The sequence below is a fragment of the Labeo rohita genome, chromosome 22 (genome assembly GCF_022985175.1).
Source record: "Labeo rohita strain BAU-BD-2019 chromosome 22, IGBB_LRoh.1.0, whole genome shotgun sequence".
Lineage (NCBI taxonomy): Eukaryota > Metazoa > Chordata > Actinopteri > Cypriniformes > Cyprinidae > Labeo > Labeo rohita.
Window position 1 is genome coordinate 36,438,046 of NC_066890.1, and position 23,047 is coordinate 36,461,092.

General features: G+C 33.2%; 1 protein-coding gene across 1 annotated transcript in view; it reads left to right on the forward strand.

Moving 5' to 3' along the window:
* zranb3 (zinc finger, RAN-binding domain containing 3) overlaps nucleotides 1-23,047 on the forward strand; it is a 93,754-nt gene that overhangs the window by 42,489 nt on the left and 28,218 nt on the right. Inside the window, exons 8-14 of the mRNA XM_051094449.1 lie at nucleotides 1,571-1,742; nucleotides 7,986-8,102; nucleotides 13,736-13,855; nucleotides 17,789-17,908; nucleotides 21,619-21,798; nucleotides 22,089-22,253; nucleotides 22,630-23,038. Of these exons, the coding sequence (XP_050950406.1) occupies nucleotides 1,571-1,742; nucleotides 7,986-8,102; nucleotides 13,736-13,855; nucleotides 17,789-17,908; nucleotides 21,619-21,798; nucleotides 22,089-22,253; nucleotides 22,630-23,038 (1,283 nt within the window). The remainder of the gene's footprint in view (nucleotides 1-1,570; nucleotides 1,743-7,985; nucleotides 8,103-13,735; nucleotides 13,856-17,788; nucleotides 17,909-21,618; nucleotides 21,799-22,088; nucleotides 22,254-22,629; nucleotides 23,039-23,047) is intronic.

Genomic DNA, 23,047 nt, shown 5'->3' on the forward strand with positions numbered 1-23,047 from the left:
AAAACCATTCTTACGAGCAAAGCAAATTTCTCTACAAATTGTTCGCAAAAACATTCTTACAAGCAGAACAAATTTGTGCAAATTGTTTGAAAAAACATTCTTACAAGCAGAGCGAATTTCTCTGCAAATCATGTGCTAAACCATTATTACACACAGAATGAATTTTTGCAAAACTAAAACTGAATTAAATTATCGGAGAGCAGAGCAAATTTCTCTGCAAATTATTCGCAAAAAATACTAAAAATTCTACAAGCAGAGCAAATTTTTCTGCAAATCCTGTGTTAAACCATTATTATGGGCAGAATGAATTTGTGCAAAATGTTCGTAAAACCATTCTTACATTCAAAGCGGATTTCTCTGCAAATTGTTCGCAAAAGCCATTCTTACAAGCAGCTAATTTGTGCAAATTGTCTGCAAAAAACAATCTCATAAGCAGAGCGAATTTTTCTGCAAATTGTTCACAAAAAGCCATTCTTACAAGCAGAACGAAATAGTGCAAATTGTTCGAAAAAAGAATTTTATAAACAGCAAATTTCTCTGCAAACTGTTAGCAAAAACCATTCTCAGAAGCAGAATGAATTTTCTGCAAGTTGTTCGCAAAAAACTTTCTAAGCAGAGTAAATTTGTCTGCAAATTGTTCGCAAACCCAATCTTACAAGCAGAGCGAATGTGTGTAAATTGTTTGCAAAAACAATTCTTACAGACAGAACGAATTTGTCTGCAAATTGTTTGTGAAACCATTCTTATAAGCAAGGAAATGCTAATTTGTGAGTGAAGTCAGTGTCTCCCAAATTCATTCACAAAACCAAACCTAAGAACAGAATGAATCTTTGTGCAAATCATTCATAAATACAAGGGAAAACAGCAATATTTGTTATATATATGTTTTTCATTTCCATTGTTTTTGCCTTCCATGTTGGATATTCCTGATATTCACCCACAAATATAGTAAGATTTTAATTATATTAAACCATTTTCACTGATGTTTTTCACCATGAAATTAGCTTTGTTTCCCCAATAAGCTCATCGCAATGCATTCTGAGTTAGTTTTGTCTGTTAAATATACATTTTACATCTGTAACACAAGTCTATAATCCCTTCGAATGCTGTCTAGGTAGACAGCTGACTAGGGTTTGGTGCAGAGCTAATTTGTTTATGTGTGTGTGTAGCGGCAGCATTAATGTGACGCTCAGATATGAGTTGTGTCATGAAGATGAGTGGTGTTCAGAACATCTGAGAGGAGTTTTGTTCCTCTCTTCTTCTTATCAAATCTACAGCAGAGAAATGAAATGACAGCGATTCACACAAGGGTCTCAGAGTACAAATTAATCTACAGAGGAAAAGGCTCGAAAGCGCGCACACACAAATTCCTGTCAATCATCCGTATATGCGGCAGTAAATATAAAACATTCATAATTAAATCTCACGCACGTGCACACACGTACTCATTTTGAACAGAAAAGGTCTCATTACAATGATAATACCTAAGGATTTTGGTGAAATAAGGTGGATCTACAGCAAAAGTGTGTTTTATGAATGAGTAAAAATGTCTGTGTGTTTTGTTGTGCAGGTTTTTTGGGGCCAGACGGCAGTGGGACTGTCGCGGCGCATCTAATTTGGACGAGTTACACCAGCGTCTGAGCGTGATTATGATTCGTAGACTCAAGAATCAGGTGCTGACTCAACTACCTCCCAAAATACGCCAACGAATCCCCTTCGACCTTCCTAAAGATGCTGCCAAGGTATGCAGTAAACAGCTTCACACTTCAGAATATAAAAGAATATGCTTACCATGGTCAGCACCATGTTTTTTTTTTTTTTTTAAATGTACTATGCTAATACAGTGTTTTACTTTAGTTTTACTTTATTTATTTGTATTATTTTATTTATTTATTTATTTATTTGCTTTATTAATTGTTTTATTTTTTCTTTTCCTAGACTTTTTTTTTTTTTGAGAAGTCAGTGGAAGTCAGTTTATATTATTAATTATAGTAAATGAATACATTAAGTTGATTAATAATAATTCTAAATATTTAAATAAAATAAAAATACATTAAATCTAAAAATAGAAAGAAAAACACTTGCGTCAAACTAAATAAAAAGAAACACAATAGTGATTACAAAAACAAATACTCTAGATTTTACATTTATACATTAATTTTACCGGTGAGTAAATTAATAATACTGTAAAATACCGTAAAATTGAAAACTAGCTAAAACAATTGAATAAAACAAAAAATAATGATGATTACATGAAATTGAGACTTTTTTTTTTCTCATTTATATGTAGTTTTTCTTATATTCATACATTAATTTTACTAGTAAGCAAATTAATACCATAAAACAAAAATATTTAGAATGAAAAACATTTAAATAAAATAAATTACATATTTTTACACAATTTCTTACATTTTATGTATACATTTGTTTACATAAAATATGTAATTTACATGTAAACATATACATGTAAAAATTAGAATAATTAGAATAAAAACACAAAACAAAATTATAAAGCAGCAAATATTTTAAGATCGTTTTATGAATTGTTTTTTTACTAGTAATTAAATTAATAATACCAATCTAAAATTAGTTAGAAGGCAAAAAAAATCTGAATTTAACAAAAAAAAAACAATAATTACATGAAAGCATTTTTTAAAATAATTTCTGTATCATTTGTATTTTTTGAAAAGTAAACTAATACATTAGTCTAAAAATAAAAAATAAACTTCCATAAAAGAAAGAAAATCTATATTAATTTTATTTATGACATACATTTTACTAGTAAAACAAAATAAAAAAATTACATATTTTTATAAATAATTTGCTAATTTCTATTTATAAATATAATTATTTCAATTAAACAAAAAAAATAATTACATAACCTTTAAATCATTTCTGAATTGTTTATGTATATATTAATTTTACTAGTAATTAAATAAATACATTAATCTAAAAGTAAGAAATTGAACTTGCATAAAAGAAAAAAATCTATTAATTTATTACATTGATTTTACTAGTAAAACAAAAACACAAAAAAATCTAAAATTAAATATAATTATGTTTACATAAAAATCTAAAAATAATTAGAATAAGAACACTTAAAATTTAAAAAGCAGCAAATATTTTAAAATAATTTTATGAATTTATTGTATTTTTTTCCCAGAAGTACACATTAATCTTGCTAGTCATTAAATTAATAATACCAAAAATCTAAAAATATTTAGAAGGGGGAAACATTTAAATAAAACAAAAAAGATAAAACAATAATTACATGAGAAATTTTTTTTTGTTTTCATAATTTCTGGATTATTTGTATTCTGAATGTTTTTTTTTTTTTTTGTTTTTTTTTTTTTTAATAGTCATTTTACTGGTAATTTAAAATTAATTAATTAATAAGGAAAAACATTTTTAATGAAACAGGCTAATGATTAAATAACCTTTTTATAATTTTTGAATTATACAATATGTATGCATTAATTTCACTAGTAATTAAATTAATATATTGATCAAAAAATAAGAAAATAAACATGAATAAAAGAAAAAAAAACTATTCATTTTACTAGAAAAACAAAATACATTATGTATTTTTATGCATGTTTTCTTATGTATAAAGATAATTGTTTACATAACATTTTTTCCCATTTTTTATTTATACATCTAAAAATAATTTGAATAAAACACTTAAAACCAAATTAAAAAGCAGTAAATATTTTTAAATAATTAATTAGTTAAAAAAATAAAATAATTCAAATTAAAATAATACCTACTTAGAAGGCAAAAACAGAAGATTACATTTATAAAAACAACCAAAAACAAATGCAATTAGCAGTTTGTTGTTATAAATGGCATCGATATCACAGAATATTTTTTTCTATATTTTCTTTCTCTCTCCCTTCTCTTTCCACTTTTTTCCCATCACTTGTTCTGAACTAACAGAACAAAAGCAGTTAAATATAGTGATTTACCCCAGTACAGCCGCCCCGTGCCTGTTGCTAGGCAATAGTATCCGATTAACACAAATTATCATTTCATCTCACTTGTCTCTGATCACTCTCTTTTATTCCCACATCTTTTTTTTTCCCTCCTTTGGCAGCCGAGCGAGCTGCCAGCGTGTTATTCAGAGAGGAATGGACGTTAGTAATCATCACGTTCTGTTCCGAGCCGTCGCGTTTAGCGAAGCTCGGCTTATAATTGCTGCGTCGTCTAAAAAAATAAATAAAATAATGTCAGAGGTGCTCGTTCCTCCCGTTATTTCATTTTCACGTGAACTTTCTGTGGACGAGGGCGCCGGTGTGTGAGAATCCTTCAGTCTGGCTGAAGATAAAGCCATTTTTTTTCCGCAGGCGCTCGTTTTCCTTGCGATTATTTCGTTTGTCTGTCTCTCCGGCTGTCTCTCTCTCTGCGTAATGAGTGTGTGTGGGCAGGAGTGCTTGTACAGCAAGTTTGGAGTGTGTGTGTCAGATTTCAGAAACACAAAGAGCAGCTCACCTGCTGTAGGACCTCATAAATCATCTGCTGTCAGCACACACACACACACTCACGCTCTCTATCTAACTAGTTTACACATGGCGGTCCAGGGGACAGATGTTCTTTCACTATAACCCGAATCTCACCAGATCACTTTTAAAATTAACGAGCTGTGTTTTAACGAACGATTGGGCACAGCAAACACGCCCCGTGACTCGCTAGCTGACCCTCGCCCCATTTCCGAGTTTGTATTTATAAACGGGCTAGATGTTTGGCAAAGCAAGTGTGAGGTTATTTACAAACTGACACTGGTTATTTTGGTTGGGAAAGGAGTTTGTTGGTCTGTGTGTTGGAGTTTGGTTGGTTTTCGTCTCAAAATGAACGTGAAAAACTACAGCTAAATGAGTATATGTTATGTATCTGTCTATCTGTATCCATCTATCCATCCATCCATCCACCCATCTATATATTATTTATCTATCCCTCCATAGTATCTGTCTATCCATCAATATATATCTATCCATCTAGCCATCCATCCATCCATCTATATATTATCTATCCATCAGTATCTATCCATCCATCCATCTATTTATTATCTATCCATCAGTATCTATCCATCCATCCATCCATCTATATATTATCTATCCATCAGTATCTATCCATCCATCCATCCATCTATATATTATATCTATCCATCAATATATATCTATCCATCTAGCCATCCATCCATCCATCTATATATTATCTATCCATCAGTATCTATCCATCCATCCATCTATATATTATCTATCCATCAATATCTATCTATCTATCTATCCATCCATCCATCTATCTATCTATTATCTATCATATCTATCTATCCATCCATCTATCTATCTATCTATCCATCAGTATCTATCCATCCATCCATCCATCTATATATTATCTATCTATCTATCCAACAATATATATATCCATCTAGCATCCATCCATCCATCTATATATTATCTATCCATCAGTATCTATCATCCATCCATCCATCTATATATTATCTATCTATCTATCCATCAATATATATCTATCCATCTAGCCATCCATCCATCCATCTATATATTATCTATCCATCAGTATCTATCCATCCATCCATCCATCTATATATTATCTATCCATCAGTATCTATCCATCCATCCATTCATCTATATATTATCTATCTATCTATCCAACAATATATATATCTATCCATCTAGACATCCATCCATATATTATCTATCTATCCATCAGTATCTATCCATCCATCTATATATTATCTATCCATCCATCCATAGTATATATCCATCAATAAATATCCATCTAGCTATCCATCCATCCATTTATTATCTATCCATCCATCAGTATCTATCTAACCATTTATCCATTCATCTATATATTATCTATCTGTCCATCCATAGTATCGATCTATTCATCAATATATCTATCCATCCATCCATCCATATATTATCTATCTATCTATCCATCAGTATCTATATCCATCTGTCTGTAGTATCTATCTGTCTATCCATCAGTATCTATCCATCAGTCTATATCTATCCATCTGTCTGTAGTATCTGTCTATCCATCCATCTATTATCTATGTATCTATCTATCTATCTATCTATCTATCTATCTATCTATCTATCTATCTATCTATCTATCCCTCCATAGTATCTATCTATCCATCAATATATATCTATCATCCATCCATATATTATCTATCCATCCATCCATTTTTATCTATCCATCCATCATTCATCTATATATTATCTATCTATCCCTCCATAGTATCTATCTATCCATCAATATATATCTATCCATCTAGCCATCCATCCATCTATATTATCTATCTATCATCAGTATCCATCTATCCATCCATCCATTCATCTATATATTATCTATCTATCCCTCCATAGTATCTATCTATCATCAATATATATCTATCCATCTAGCCATCCATCCATCCATATATTATCTATCCATCCATCCATTTATACATTATCTATCCATCCATCCATAGTATCTATCTATCCATCAATATATATATCTATCCATCTAGCTATCCATCCATCCATTTATTATCTATCCATCCATCAGTATCTATCTATCCATCCATCCATTCATCTATATATTATTTATCTGTCCATCCATAGTATCTATTTATCAATATACATCTATCCATCCATCCATCCATCTATTTATTATCTATCTATCCATCAGTATCTATATCCATCTGTCTGTAGTATCTATCTGTCTATCCATCCATCCATCCATCTATATATTATCTATCCATCAGTATGTCTATCCAATCTATATCTATCCATCTGTCTGTAGTATCTGTCTATCCATCCATCCATCTATATATTATCCATCCATCAGTATCTATCCATCCATATATTATCTATCTATCTGTCTATCTATCTGTCTGTCTGTCTGTCTGTTTCTCTATCCATCTATCTATAGTATCTATCTATCCATTAATCTATATCTATTCATCTGTCTGTAGTATCTATCTTTCATCAATCTATATCTATCCATCTGTCTGTAGTATCTGTCTATCTATCTATCTACCAGTCCATCCATCAGTCTATCCATCATCAATCTATCTATATTATCTATCTATCCATCAGTATCATCCATCCATCTATCCATCCATCAGTATCCATCCGTCATCCATCCATATATTATGTCTATCTATCTATAGTATCTATCTATCCATTAATCTATATCTATTCATCTATCCATCCATCCATCCATCCATAGTATCTATCTGTCCATCAATCTTCATCTATCCATCTTTCTGTAGTATCTATCTATTAATCCATCCATCCGTCTATCTGTCTATCATCCATCTATCTATATATTATCCATCCATCCATCTATCATCAGTATCCATCTATCTATCTATCTATCTATCTATCTATCTATCTATCTATCTATCTATCTGTTTGTCAGTTCAGTATCAATATTATGTTATACATTGTGAAGCATATAAAGGAGCCCTGGGCTGAATAATGGTTGTGTGTCTTTCTCATGCTCAGTTTCCTTCATTCACTGCTTGACTTCCTGTCAGCCTGATGTCCAAACCCTGGCAGCACCTTTTGGATAGTGTAAGAGTGTTTGTGTGAAGGGAGACAGAGAGGATCTGCATTTGTTTTAGGGGCAGAGCAGGACTCTGTGTGTGTGTGTGTGTGTGTGTGTGTGCGCACAGGAGATTTATAGCGCCGGTACGGTGTGTTTCCATCTTCCACTGCTGCTGTCACTGTAGCGCTATAATTGGGCAGGTCACATGACCCAAGGAGTCGTTCTGCAACTTCAGGGAATTGTGTCTCCTTCCTCTCGCTCCCTCTACCCCTCACTTTCTCTCGTTCACACTTCATCTTTCTTTATTTTCTGTTTTTCTTGCTGCTTTTTGCCAAACACAGGGAAAGTAGGACAGTTTACGATATCATTAATTGTGCTGCCCTTTATGGATTCACTTTCTCTCTTTCTCTCTCTCTTTCTCACAGGAAGCGAGTGCTAGTTTTGAGCAGTGGGAGAAACTGATGAGCTCTGAGAGTGAGAATCAGTTTGTGGAGGTGATGAGTCTCATCACACACATGTATAAGCAGACCGCCGTTGCCAAGGTAAAACAAGCGTGCAAAATCCTCAAGATGTTTGTTTCTCATTTCCCATCGTCTTAATTGTGCAAAATGGCTGTAGATCTTGATGCTGTGGGAATTTGTGTGTATTTTCTTGTCTTTTTACAGGGTTGCATATGAGTTTTGTGTTCCTTCAGGTCTCAAAACAGTCATTTCAGTGTACTAGTTTAAGACTGAAGCAAATGTAGAAAAAGTGGAAAAATCGACCAAAACGGTTACGAGCATTAGCATTATTTTAGCCTGTCCTGAACATTTTGAAATTTTTAACCATGAAATGAAAAGGGAATAAATCAAGAAAACATCTTTACATATAGGTAATTTAGCCTATGTTTAGAATACGGTTATTATAGTTTTAAACTAAAACCATTAATTCATATTATATATATATATATATATATATATATACATACTTGAAATAAATATCAGTTGAAATAAAATATCAAAAACAAACATACAAAACATACTTGGTATCTAGCAGAAATTAATAAAATGAAAATAAAATAAAGAAAACTTGATGTACAAAAAAAAAAAAAAAAAAAAAAAACTATACAGACACATGTACGAAAAACACGCTAAAACAGAAACATAAAAATACTAAAACAAAAAAAAACAACAGATAAATATACAGTGCAGACCATATATATATTATATATATTATTTTATAAATACAATTATAAATACAAATAATATATATATATATATATATATATTTATATATATATATATATATATATATATATATATATATATATATATATATATATATATATATATAAAATTTTACAAACACACACACACAAACTATATTGTGCACTTAATGGAATGAATTAAACTTTAATTATGTGAATTGTATAATAAAGATACAGTGCAGACCACCTTTATTATTTATTTAATAAAAAAATAAATAAAAAATTGAGTATTTATTTTTGTCATTTTTTTAGTCTAAATGCCTTTTCTAAAAATGTAATGCTTGTATAAATGTGCCACAAATAAATAATGATCATTATTATTTTTTTATTAACTTAAAGAAATAATTACCGCTAATAATAATAATAATAATAAATATGCTATTATTATTATTAAAATATGATAAAGCATAATATTTATTATTATTTTCAGTAACAACAACAACAATAATAACAATAGTAACAATCTAAAAACAATGTCTTAAGTCTATATTTATAACATTATTATTATTATTATTATTATTATTATTATTATTATTATTATTATTATTATTAATTAAAGCACATTTCACCCCATTTCACATTACTGTAATGGGAAAAATAAATGATATTTATATTTCAAAGTATTTATGTAAATTTTATAGTATCTTTAATATCTTTATTTTTTAAATAATGGTTAAAAAAATTAAAAAAAAAAAAAAAAAAAAATATATATATATATATATATATCTTAAGTAAGTTGATCCCTTGGTTGCCAGCCTGTTTCTTAAGGTGTTCTGGTGTTGCTAGGGTGTTCTTGGTGGTTGCTAGGTGAAAAGTCTATAGTCTGACTCATGTCCCTCAATGGAAAACACTACAATTGTTTTTTGTCTTTTTTCACCAATCAGGCAAAAATCATAACCCTAACCACTTAAAAACTACTATGACTCCTCTCCTCAACAACCCTTCCTGTAAACCAAAACCACTGTACCGGATCCACCTCAGATCTGTTATTTACAGGATCCGAGTAAAAGAAAAGTCAGCCAGCCCTCATTTCAGCTTGAGCTCTTTCTCTGAATGCCATCAGAATAACGGCCATCTGCAGCGCGGTTTCCCTCCTCTAACGATGAGGGACAGCGTGAAACCGCCACTAACGACCACCATGGCAACCGGCCCTTCTGTTCTCCACATCAAACACCGCCGCATTGCCATGGGAACGAGCTCCGGGAGGGCCGGACCGGCATCGCGCCGACCTTAACGCTGACCTTTTTGATCGCCCGACATCTTTTCCTGCACATCTCGGACTTAACAAGGTGTTTTTATGAGCTCCAGACGAGACCCGCCGCAACTTTCACAAGCTTTTGCATCACTCGCATGAACTTTAACGTCACACCTCGAAGACTGAAGTGACTTCGCACGCATTTGTCGTGAAAAAAGCAACTGTCTTCATTCCGTCGGGAGTTTTGGACGTTCTTTCTTCTCGAACGATTTAAGCTACAACCATTTTATATCGTTCCTCCTGAGCACAGCGTGTGTCTTGAATGAAGCTTTCCAGCATGTGTGTGTATTTTTTTTTTCTCTTTTTTTTTTTAATTTGTCAAACCTGTGTGTTCTGGTCCCCGCTGCTCTTGTCCTCCCCGCTTTTTCATTTATTGTTTGCCGCTGAGATGCTATCTCTCTCTCTCAGGGCAGAAATGTGCGGTGTCAGGAATGGTGTCACTTTTTGAAATCGCTGTTTTTGCCAAGCGAAAATGAGTGAACCGGAGCCACCGCGCACACGCGTACACTCGAGGCTGTAAAAAAAGCCTTCACAGACAGTTTCGGGCGCCAATTAGGCGATATTAAAAAGGCAAAACTCTTCAGTAATGAGAAAGCAGAGCGTGCCTTTGAAATTCAGGAAAAGAGGACTGGCTTTCAGCGAATGACTCGAGACGCTGTTCGTTTAACAACTACGCTAACCGTAACGGGCATTAGATGACGAGTTCATCTCGCGGTTTGGGGATTTTGAGGAGTTTTGTGGTTTTTGGAGGAGGAAAAGCAGGTCTTCCTGGATAAAAGGAGATTTGGGATTGAAGTGGCAAAACAACACCTATAAATGTAGTGAAATCGCAGTAGCATTCATGGCAGATTGCAGTTATGAAACCCAGCAACAGCAGTATATGAAAAGATGCCAGTGTTTTATAAGTACGTACATTTATAGACTAGGTTTTTACAGAAGAAAACTGGTAGGTAGATTGCTAGGGAACTAAGTGGTGCTTGCTGGCCAAAAGATCAAGTCAGTAAAAAATCAAATAATTTCTATTATTTCAAATAAATGCTGTGGATTTATCCGTCTATTGAAGAATAAAATGTATCACAGTTTCAAAAATATGAAGCACCACAAGTGCTTTTCAACATTGATGATAATAAAAAGAGACGTTTCATGAGCAGCAAATCAGCATGTTAGATTGATTTCTGAATGATCATGTGACACTGAAGAATGGAGTAATTATGCTGAAAATTCAGCTTTGCGTCACAGGAATAAATTACATTTTAAAATGTGTAACAATAGGAAACAGTTATTCTAAATTGTAATAATATTTCACTGTATTACTGTTTTTATTGTTTTTTTTAATTAAATAAATGGAGCCTTTGTGAGCATAAATTTGGAAGCCCGTTCCCGCCACTAAGTAACTTCTTTTTCTTGCAATTGCGAGTTTACATATCACAATTCTTACTTTTTTTCCCTCGCAGTTGCAAGTTTATATCTTGCAGTTCAGACTTTTTCCTCACAATTTTGACTTTCTCACAGTTGCGAGTTTATCTCTCGCAGTTCTATTTTTCTCACAGTTTTGACTTTTTTCGGAATTGAGTATAAATTGTGCAAACCTGACTTCACAATTGCAAGTTTACATCTTGCTGTTCTGTCTTTTTTCTCTAAATTGAGTTTAAACCTGACTTTTTTTTTTATATCAGTTTATATCTTGCAGTTTTGACTTCTCACAATTTTGACTTTTTTCTCACAATTGTGAGTTTATATCTTGCAAATCTGACTTTTTTCCTCACAATTTTGACTTGTTTTCTTGCAATTGCGAGTTCATATTGCGCAATTCTGACTTTTTTTCTTGCAGTTGCAAGTTTATATCTTGCAAATCTGACTTTTCTCACAATTTTGACTTTCTTGCAATTCTCATTTTTTTCTTGCAATTGCGAGATTATATTGCGCAATTCTGACTCTAACAAGAGTTTCTCACAATTCTGACTTTCTTGCAATTTGACTTTTTTCTCACAATTGCATTTAAATTGTGCAAATCGGACTTTCATTGCAATTGCGAGTTTATATCTTGCAGTTCTGACTTTTGCAATTCAGAGTTTGTTGCGCAATTCTGACTTTTTTCTCGCAATCATGAGACAAACACACAATTCTGACTTTTTTTTTTTTTGCGATGCAGAATTTCTTCTCATAATTCCAAGTTTATATCTTGCAATTCTGACTTTTTTCTCTAAATTGAGTTTAAATTGCACAATTCTGACAGTTTTTTCTCGCAATTGTGAGTTTATATCTTGCAAATCTGACTTTTTTCTCACAATTTTGACTTTCTTGCAATTCTCATTTTTTTCTTGCAATTGCGAGATTATATTGCGCAATTCTGACTTTTTTCTGACAATTGCGAGTTTAAATTGTGCAAATCGGACTTTCATTGCAATTGTGAGGTTACATCTTGCAGTTCTGACTTTTCTTGCAATTCCAAGTTTGTTGTGCAATTCTGACTTTTTTCTCAAAATCGTAAGAAAAACACAATTCTGACTTTTTTTTCCTTGTGATTGTGAGTTTGTCTTGCAATTCAGAATTTTCTCACAATTGCAAGTTTATATTGTGCAATTCTGACTTTTTTCCTCGCAATTTTGACTTGTTTTCTTGTAATTACGAGTTTATATCTCGTAATTTTGCCTTTTTTTGCAATTGCGAGTTTTTTTTGCCCTTTTTTTTTTTTTTTTTTTTTTTTTTTTGCAGTTGCAAGTTTATATCTTGCAGTTTTTCTCACAAAATTCTGACTTTTTCTCGCAATCATGAGACAAACACACAATTCTGACACGCAATCATGAGACAAACACACAATTTTTTTTTTTTTTTTTTGCAGTTGCAAGTTTATATCTTGCAGTTTTGACTTTTCTCACAATTTTGACTCTCGCAATCATGAGACAAACACACAATTCTGACTTTTTTCTCGCAATCATGAGACAAACACACAATTCTGACACTTTTTTTTTTTTTTTTTTTGCAGTTGCAAGTTTATATCTTGCAGTTTTGACTTCTCACAATTTTGACTTTTTCTCGCAATTGCAAGTTTATATCTTGCAATTCTGACATTTTTCTCACAATTTTTATTTATTTCTCGCAATTGCAAGTTTATATCTCGTTTATTTTGTGCAATTCTGACTTTTTTCTTGCAATCGTGAGAAAAACACACAATTCTGACTTTTTCGTTGTGATTGCGAGTTCATATCTTGCAATTCAGAAATTTTTCTCATAATTGCAAGTATAAATTGTGCAATTCTGACTTCTTTTCTCAGAATTGTGACTTTAAATCTCGCAATTCTGAGTTTTTTCCTTGCAATTTCGAGGTTATATCACACAATTTTTAGGAAAAACCTTAGAATTGCAATTAAAAAGTGTATTTTTTTTTAATTCAGTGGCGGAAAAGGGCTTCCATAAGAGAGATCTTAAAAAAAATATATATATATATCTTTTATGCTTTTAAGTTTTAGACATTCGATCTGAAACTACACAATATTACTGTTTTTATTATATCTTTTTATTAAAGAAACGTCATATTTGTGAGCATAAGAGATGTCTTTAGAAACATTATATATATCTATATATGTAATTTTTAAAATGTTACAATGTTACAATTCCTGTTCCAGGCTGGATCACGATATGAATTTTCTCTATTTTCTTTCCATCTCTCTCAGGCCGGAGCGGTGAAGGACTATATAAAGATGATGTTGGAGACCGAACAGCTGAAGTTTCTGGTCTTTGCTCATCATCTCAGCATGCTGCAGGCGTGTACCGAGGCTGTCATCGAGGCCAAGGTGTGTGTGTGTGTGTGCGCGCTTAGAGTCTAGTGAAAGCAAAAGTATGTCAGCACCTCAACCCTGTTCATTAAATCAGCCAGCAGCAAAGCCTGTCACACCGCCGTCCCAACACACACACACTGACCCATTCAGAGAGAGAAAGAGAGGTGGATGTTTGTGTGTGTGTGAGCTGAATGAGAGATAAGGCCAAAAAAGTGTTTGTGTGAAAGGCAAAAAAACCGAATGAAAGGGCTTGACAGCACTAAAGGAGGTGAAGGGGAGCGTGTTGATTCCCTGGGTAGAGTTCATTCTTTGCTTTAACACATTCCCTCAGTAGGGCACTGGTTCATTCTTACGGCAAAAGAATAGGTCAGAGTCTTGCTGTCAATCAGGTGAGTGTATGTATATAAACCACTAGTTTAAAAGTTAGATTAAAAAACTATTTTCATGCAAAAATGTCAAGTTTGCCATCATTTACTTTCTTTATTCTGAGTGAAATTGGAGAAACTGAATATTGTGTGTTGTTGAAAAGATTCATAAAAGTATAAAAAAAAAAAAAAAAAAATAGTCCATATGACTCGTGTGCTATATTTAAAGTCTTCTGAAAGTCATCTCGATATCCATCTTAGACACTTTCATTACAATTCATGAAATAATGTCCATTTCATTGTTATTCAGTTATTTTTCTTTCTGTTAAATGTGAGTTAAGTTTAAGAACCTGATCAATCTGGTTTGTAAATGAATCATTCAGACTAATTTTGTTTACTGGATCAAACGATTCAGTCATTTTTCTTTCAGTAAAAAGTGAGTTGAGTTCAAGAACCTGATCAATTCGGTTTGTAAATGAATAATTCAGACTCATTTTGTCAACTGAACATGAGTTGAGTTCGAGAACCTGATCAAGTCAGTTTGTAAATGAATCATTCAGATTCATTTTGTGAAACTGGATCAGCTGATTCAGTCATTTTTATTTAGGTAAAAAGTAAGTTGAGTTCAAAAACATGATTAATCTGGTTTGTAAATGAATAATTCAGACTCATTTTGTCAACTGGATCAAATGATTCAGTAATTTTTCTTTCAGTAAAATGTGAACAGAGTTCAAGAACCTGATCAATTCAGTTTGTAAATTAATCATTCAGACTCGTTTTGTGAACTGGATCAATTGATTTGGTTGTTTATCTTTCAGTAAAAAGTGAGTTGAGTTCAAGAACCTGATCAATTCGGTTTGTAAATAATTCATTCAGACTTATTTTGTGAACTGGATTAAACGATTCAGTCCTTTTTTTTTTTTTCAGTAAAAAATTAGTTGAGTTTGAGAACTTGATCAATTCAGTTTTTTAAATAAATCATTCAGAATGATTTTGTAAACATGAGTTGAGTTCGAGAACCTGATAAATTCGGTTTGTAAATAATTCATTCAGACTTATTTTGTTTGTAAATAATTCATTTTTATCTTTCATTTTGAGTTAACTGATCAATCGGTTTGTAAATAATTCATTCAGACTTATTTTGTGAACTGGATTAAACGATTCAGTCCTTTTTTTTTTTTTTTAGTAAAATGTGAGTTGAGTTCAAGAACCTGATCAATTTGGCTTATAAATGAATCATTTAGACTGTTTTTATGAGCTGGATCAAACAATTCCGTATTTTATTTTAATTATTTATTTTATTTTTTTTTTCAGTAAAAAGTGAGTTGAGTTCAAGAACCTGATCAGTTCGTTTTTTTAAATAAATCATTCAGACTGATTTTGTAAACATGAGTTGAGTTCGAGAACCTGATCAATTCGGTTTGTAAATAATTTATTCAGACTTATTTTGTGAATTGGATTAAAAGATTCAATCCTTTTGTTCAGTAAAATGTGAGTTGAGTTCAAGAACCTGATCAATTCGGCTTATAAATGAATCATTTACACTGATTTTGTGAACTGGATCGAACGATTCGGTCCTTTTTTCAGTAAAATGTGAGTTGAGTTCAAGAACCTGATCAGTTTGGCTTCTAAATGAATCAGTTAGACTGATTTTGTGAACTGGATCAAATGATTTAGTTTTTTTTTTTTTTTTTTTTTTTTCAGTAAAAAGTGAGTTGAGTTCGAGAATCTGATCAGATCGTTTTTTTAAATAAATCATTCAGACTAATTTTGTAAACATGAGCTGAGTACAAGAACCTGATCAATTCGGTTTGTAAATAATTAATTCAGACTCATTTTGTCAACTGGATTAAACGATTCAGTTTTTTTTTTTCAGTAAAATGTGAGCTGAGTTCAAGAACCTGATCAATTCGGCTTATAAATTAATCATCCAAACTCATTTTGTGAACTGGATCAAACGATTCAAAAGTTTTTTTTTTTTTTTTTTTTCTTCTCAGTAAAATGTAATTTTGGTTACTAAATGAATAATTCACACTGATTTTGTGGACTGGATCGACTGATGCAGATTTATTTATTTTTTTTCCTTTCAGTAAATAGTAAGTTGAGTTCGAGAACCTGATCAGTCAGGTTTGTAAATGAATCATTCAAACTGATTTTGTGAACTGGTATCAAGCGATTCATTAATTCCTTCATTCAAAAAAAGTTGAATTTGAGAAGCTGACTACTTTTATTTATAAACAAATAATTTTGATTGGTCAGTAATTTGACAGATGCAGACAAAAATATATTACTTATACTAATTAGATTATATAAAATGTATTATGTTAATTTAATTAATTTATAAAACATGTAAATATCAAGTATCAGGTCATTTCCAGGCCTGGAAAAGTCATAGAAATTCATTAGTTTTATAAAATTATGGAAATAAAAGCTATGGTTTATTTCAATTCAGGTGTATTTCTTTGGCTTAGATCTTTAGGTTAAATCAGTTGGTCTGTTTCACAAAAACAGACTTTTACAAATCGTACTGATCAGGTTCTCAAGTTCAGCTCACTGACTCAATGATCCAGGTCTAAAAAATTCATCAACTTCGGTGTGAATCAGACTTTGGTGCTCCTCTGAATGTTATCAGCCTAAAACTTGCATTGCATCACTTGACAAATCCATTTTTGTTGTCTAACAGACATTTCATCAGAGCTGTTGATTCATCTTTTACCACAATCCGTTCTTCTTGTCCCTGTTCACACAGCGGCACGCTGAAAACACTTTGCACCCTAAAGAGCGCGGCTGGTTGCCGACACGGTGTCTTCACAGATGTCTCACTGTTTTAATGAGAGCTTGTTTTGTCAATTTCCTCTGCTTTTTGGCCCCCAGCCCCCTCTCTTTTCCATCTCTCTCTCACTTTCTTGTTTGGCTGCTCTCTGGCCAGACGTTTGATCTAAGACACTGTGAAGATTTCCATCGGCTTTTCCTTTTTTATCTGTCCTGCCGTTAATTGGTGCTTATGAATCTTATGGGGGAAGAGGAGGCCTCGCACCAGCAGGTGTGATCGCACGCAAACGGGGCGGCACACGCGCTCCGACGTTCTCACACCTGTCACGCTCCTCGCACCCCGAGCGAGAGATGGGAAGAAAAGTTAGGCAGGAAGCTAAAATTAACACGGGTGCGAAAAGTTCTGAAGTTCTGTGAGGCGGAGAGAGAGAAAGGTGTTGTACACCGCTTCACCTGTGTTTTACAGCTGTCAGATGATGGTAGAAAGACGATAATGCCCAAAATGTACTTGAAATGCACTAAAAAGTTGCCAACTGCCAACTCTGAATGTGTCACATTCGCAGTAAGTTTCAATTCGAGTGCATTAACGCTCTCTGAACAACCACAGATTTGCAAAACTCAGTTTTTATTGCGGCAGTCGATGGTTATGAAGACTTTTGTTACTTCTCACAATGCTTTTAGTTGGAAGGGATTTTAATTTAAAGGTGCAATTTTTGCCTTCATTAAAAAGCTTTTACACATACATAACAGAATGAAAATGTTAAAAACTAAAATTTATGTTGAACTCTTTTTTTTCTGCATTCTTTTCCAGGCTAGTTATATCCGCATTGATGGCAGTGTTCCATCTGCAGAGAGAATCCAACTAGTGCATCGTTTTCAAAATGATCCAGACACACGTGTGGCCATACTAAGTATACAGGCAGCTGGACAGGTATCGAGTACTCAACCTTATAAACAATCTTGTAACACCTCATTCTAATGAGCATTGTACTTTGTAACACCCCATTTTATTTGTAACACCTGCACTGTTTTTCTTTATACTTCACGCAAGCTTGTAACACCCCTTTACACAGCCTTGTAAACATGGATAACATTCCCCTGTACAGTAATTACTGCAAGTTGGAAATGCTTCAAAAAACATTGTAACATCTCTAACTCGTACACACTGTAACATTCCTCTATATAATGTTACATAACCTCATAAAAATCAATATCGTAATCATTTAACATTCCTCTGTACAGTATGTCTCAACCTCATAACACTCAACCTCAAAATCATTGTTGAAAATGCTCCATACGAACATTGTAACATCGTAACATCTTCATTTTGTAAAAAGTTGTAACATTTAATATGGCAGATACCTCATAACAGTCAACCTCATAACCATTTCAACATTCCTCTATATAGTATGTCTCATAACCTCATAACACTCAACCTCAAAATCACTGCAAGTTGAAAATGCTTCTGACAACCTTGTATCATCTTAATTTTGTAAACATTGTAACACTGTAATATTTTAACATTCCTCTATAGTGTCTCACTAAATCTTATAAAAAAATTCTTTACACTTTACACAACCTTGTAAAATCTCCAACCTATAACATTCCTCTATATAATTTCACACAACCTCGTAATAGTTTTAAGATTCCTCTATCCATTTTCTCACAACCTCGTTTCACTTTGTAAACTTTGTAACATTCCTCTATTTAATAAGTCACATAACCTTGTAAGTCAACTTCATAATCATTTTAACATTCCTTTATACAGTATGTCTCAACTTTATAACACTGAATCTTGTAAAAAAAAAAAAGACTGTTATTCTTTACACAACCTTGTAAACATAATAACATTCCTCTATATAATGTCACACAACCTCATAAGTCAACCTCGTAATCATTTTAACATTTCTCCATGCAGTATGTCTCACAACCTCACAACACTCAACCTCAAAATCAATATACGTTGATCGTTGATGGCAATACATTATATAAACTTGTAACACTTAACCTCTTAATTTTAACATTCCTCTATATAGTATGTCTCACAACCTCGTAACACTGAATCTTGTAAAAAAAGTTACTGTTATTCTTTACACTGTACTCCTTAACCTTGTAACATCTCCACTTTGTAAACATTGTAACATTCCTCTGTCACATAACCACGTAACGCTGAACTTCATAATCATTTTAAAATTCATCCTTGCAGTGTCTCACAACCTCGTAACACTCAACCTCAAAATCATTTTAAGTTGAAAATGCTTCAAGCAACCTTGTAACATCTTTGCGTTTTAAACTTCGTAACATTCCTCTATATTATGTAACATAACAGTCATTTTAACATTCCTTTATATAGTCTGCATCACAACCATGTAACACTGAATCTTGTAAAAAATTACTGTTATTCTTTACACTTTACACAACCATGTAACATCTTCACCTTGTAGTCATTGTAACATTCCTCTATATAAGTTGTCACTTAACCTCATAAGTCGACCTCGTAATCATTTTAGCATTCCTTCATACAGTTTGTCTCACAATCTTGTAACATTCAACCTCAAAATCATTTTAAGTTGAAAATGCTTCAAACAACCTTGTAACATTTTTGCTTTATAAACATCGTAACATTCCTCTATATAATGTCACATAACCTCGTAACAGTCAACCTCAATCATTTTAACATTCCTTTATATAGTATGTATCAAAGTCTTGTAAAAAAAAAAAAAAAAAAAAAAAAAAAATACTGTTAATCTTTACACTTTACACAACCTTGTAACATCTTCACCTTGTAAACATTGTAACATTCCTCTATATAATACGTCACATAACCTCATAAGTTGACCTCATAATCATTTTAGCATTCCTCCATACAGTACATCTCACAACCTTGTAACATTCAACCTCAAAATCAGTGCAAGTTGAAAATGCTTCAAACAACCTTGTAACATCTTCACCTTGTAAACATTGTAACATTCCTCTATATAATACGCCACATAACCTCGTAATAGTCAACATCAATCGTTTTAACGTTCCTTTATATAGTATGTATCACAACCCCATAACACTGAATCTTGTAAATTTTTGCTGTTATCTTTACACAACCTTGTAACATCTCCACCTTGTAAATATTGTAACATTTCTCTATACAGTACATCACACAACTTTGTAACACGTAACCTCAATCATTACAAGTTACTTTGAAATGTTTCACACAACTTTGTGAAATCTCCATCTCAGTAACATTGTAACATTCCTCTATGTAGTGTTACAAACATGTAAGGCTGAAATTTTAATGCTCCCAAACATTGTGCTGTATATATCATACTGTTCTATACTGTTCTTCTTTATACTTAAACCAGACTTCTAACACCTTAACATCATAAACACTGTAATGTTCCTGTTTGCATGCCACACAACCTTGTAACACCCTAACATCATAAGCCCTGCAACGTTTTTTCTTACAAAGCCTCATCACACTAGTACTTTATAAACACTGAACTGTTTGTTAATACTTCTCAAACACTGTTGCTTGCAGCGTTTCACAAAATCTTGTAAAACTTCAACCTTGTAACATCTCAAATGCTTAATCATCCTATCGAGCTTTGTTTTAAAGTACCTCATAACACCTCAATCTCTTTACATCATACTATCTTCATTCCCCACGCAACCTTGTAACACTCTCAAGCGTCAACCTCAAAAACATAAAAATTGATTAAAGCAAACACTTCTGTCATACAGAGATATCATTCTTCTATCTGCGTAACCTTGTAACACTCAACTCAACACTGTACTTATTTGTACTTTGTTTGTTACACAAACCTATTATTTTATTATTTAAACTTTATTATAACATTGTAACACCTCAACGCCTGACATGTTTATAAACCACACATGTAACATTCAACATTATTTCCATCGTACTGTTCTTTGTAACACCTGTTGTTTGTAACACTACATGCAAACTTGTAAAACGTCAACCATGTAAACATATGGCATGTGGTTGAGATGTTACAAGGTACGTTTAATCACCATACTGTCCATGATGTTTCACACAACCCTGTAAGGCCTCAATCTCGTTACATCATACTATCTTCATTCCTCACACAACCTTGTAACACTCTCAAGCATGTCAACCTCAAAAACATTACATTTTTTGATTAAAGGAAACATAAAAATTGATTAAAGCAAACACTTCTCTCATACAGAGATAATATTCTTCTATCTGCGTAACCTTGTAACACTCAACTCAACACTACTTATTTGTTACACTTTGTAAACCTATTATTTTATTATTTAAACTTTATTATAACATTGTATCACCTCAACGCCTGACATGTTTATAAACCACACATGTAACATTCAACATTATTTCCATCGTACTGTTCTTTGTAACACCTGTTGTTTGTAACACTATATGCAAACTTGTAAAACGTCAACCATGTAAACATATGGCACGTGGTTGAGATGTTACAAGGTACGTTTAATCACCATACTGTCCATGATGTTTCACACAACCTCGTAACATCTCAATCTCGTAACTTTATAGCACAACCTTGTAACACTCAAAACATGTCAACCTTATTAACTTCACATCCAAATATTGCTGTCATACTGTATGTATCTGATGTATCTGCTTGTGCTCAGGGTCTGACATTTACGGCAGCCTCTCACGTGGTCTTTGCCGAACTCTACTGGAATCCAGGACACATCAAACAAGCAGAAGACCGAGCACATCGCATAGGGCAGACAACGACCGTACACATCCACTACCTCATCGCCAAAGGAACCTTTGACACAGTCATGTGGGCCATGTTAAACAGAAAGGTAGAGCAACCTTCAGATAAGGACACAATGTCACCTTCAGTGTTCACACTGTAGATGCACTCAGAAGAGTTTCAATGTAATTTTGTGAACATTTTTATAGATTGCATTAAATGTACAATTTTGAAGTGGTACGAACTTAGTTTCCAGACTTGCCAAAGTACTTCTGAATTAATCAATATATAATGTCTAGGGAGTAAATTAAGTGGCAACACAATATCTACTATAAACTTTAAAGAGACTTGTTTGGACAATTTGCTTTTGCTGAGATTCTTACAAATGATATTGGACAGGAAACAGTTACGGGCAGTGCTTTGAATGGAAAGAAGGAGTATTTGAAAGCTGAGGTGGGAGACCAAGAGAAATGGGACTTTCTGAACTTCGCCCAGGCGTGGACGCCAAGCGATACCATTAAAGGAGATTCTGAGGACGACAAGGATGGAATGTTCTTTTCTCATGTATGTAAACATTTCATTATTGTTATAAACTAAACGTAAAATGCGACTATGGTTATCATGATACCAAAAACTAACGTGCTGTGTGCAAAAATTCAAAAACTGCACTGAAACAAATACAGCGAAATTATTACTTTCATAATCTTTTTTGATTGATTCATCAACGCTAGTGACAGAAGTGCTGCTTTTGACATCCTTAAACATGACAAGGCTTCCCACCTTCCAGTCGTAGAAACCTGAACCTCGCAAAGTGCTTTTCTCTCAGAAGTGCCTTTGGTTTCATCACTTTGCTGTCATGAGATGAAGTTTCTTAGCCTCAAACACTTTGTGTGTCACAAAAAGTGTTATTTTTTTTCCCTTTTCTTCCCATCCGCCACAGTTTGAAAGGGACAAGCAGCACGACATCCGATCGTTCTTTTCCCCCTCTGTGAACAAAGAAAAGAAGAGGAAGCGAACCGGGGATTCACCCTCCGACGGATCCCCGCTCCCCCAATTACCCGAGGGGGCGGAGCTTGTTCAGACCGCGGAGATCCGGAGCTCTGATTCGAAGCCTGACCAGGGGGAGGATTTTTCCCCACAGGTGAAGCGGTTTAGGCAGGTTAGCCCCTTGTCGCGACGCGGGGGTAAGAAGAGCCCCCTGTCGTCCTTGTGCGCCCCCCGAAGGCTCTCGGCGGGACTGCAAGCGCCACGCCACAATCAGAAGTGGAGCTGTTCGGCATGTACGTTCTCCAACAGCGGACTGCTGCTACGCTGCGAGATGTGTGAAAATCCACGAAATGTGCAAAAAGGTGAAATCT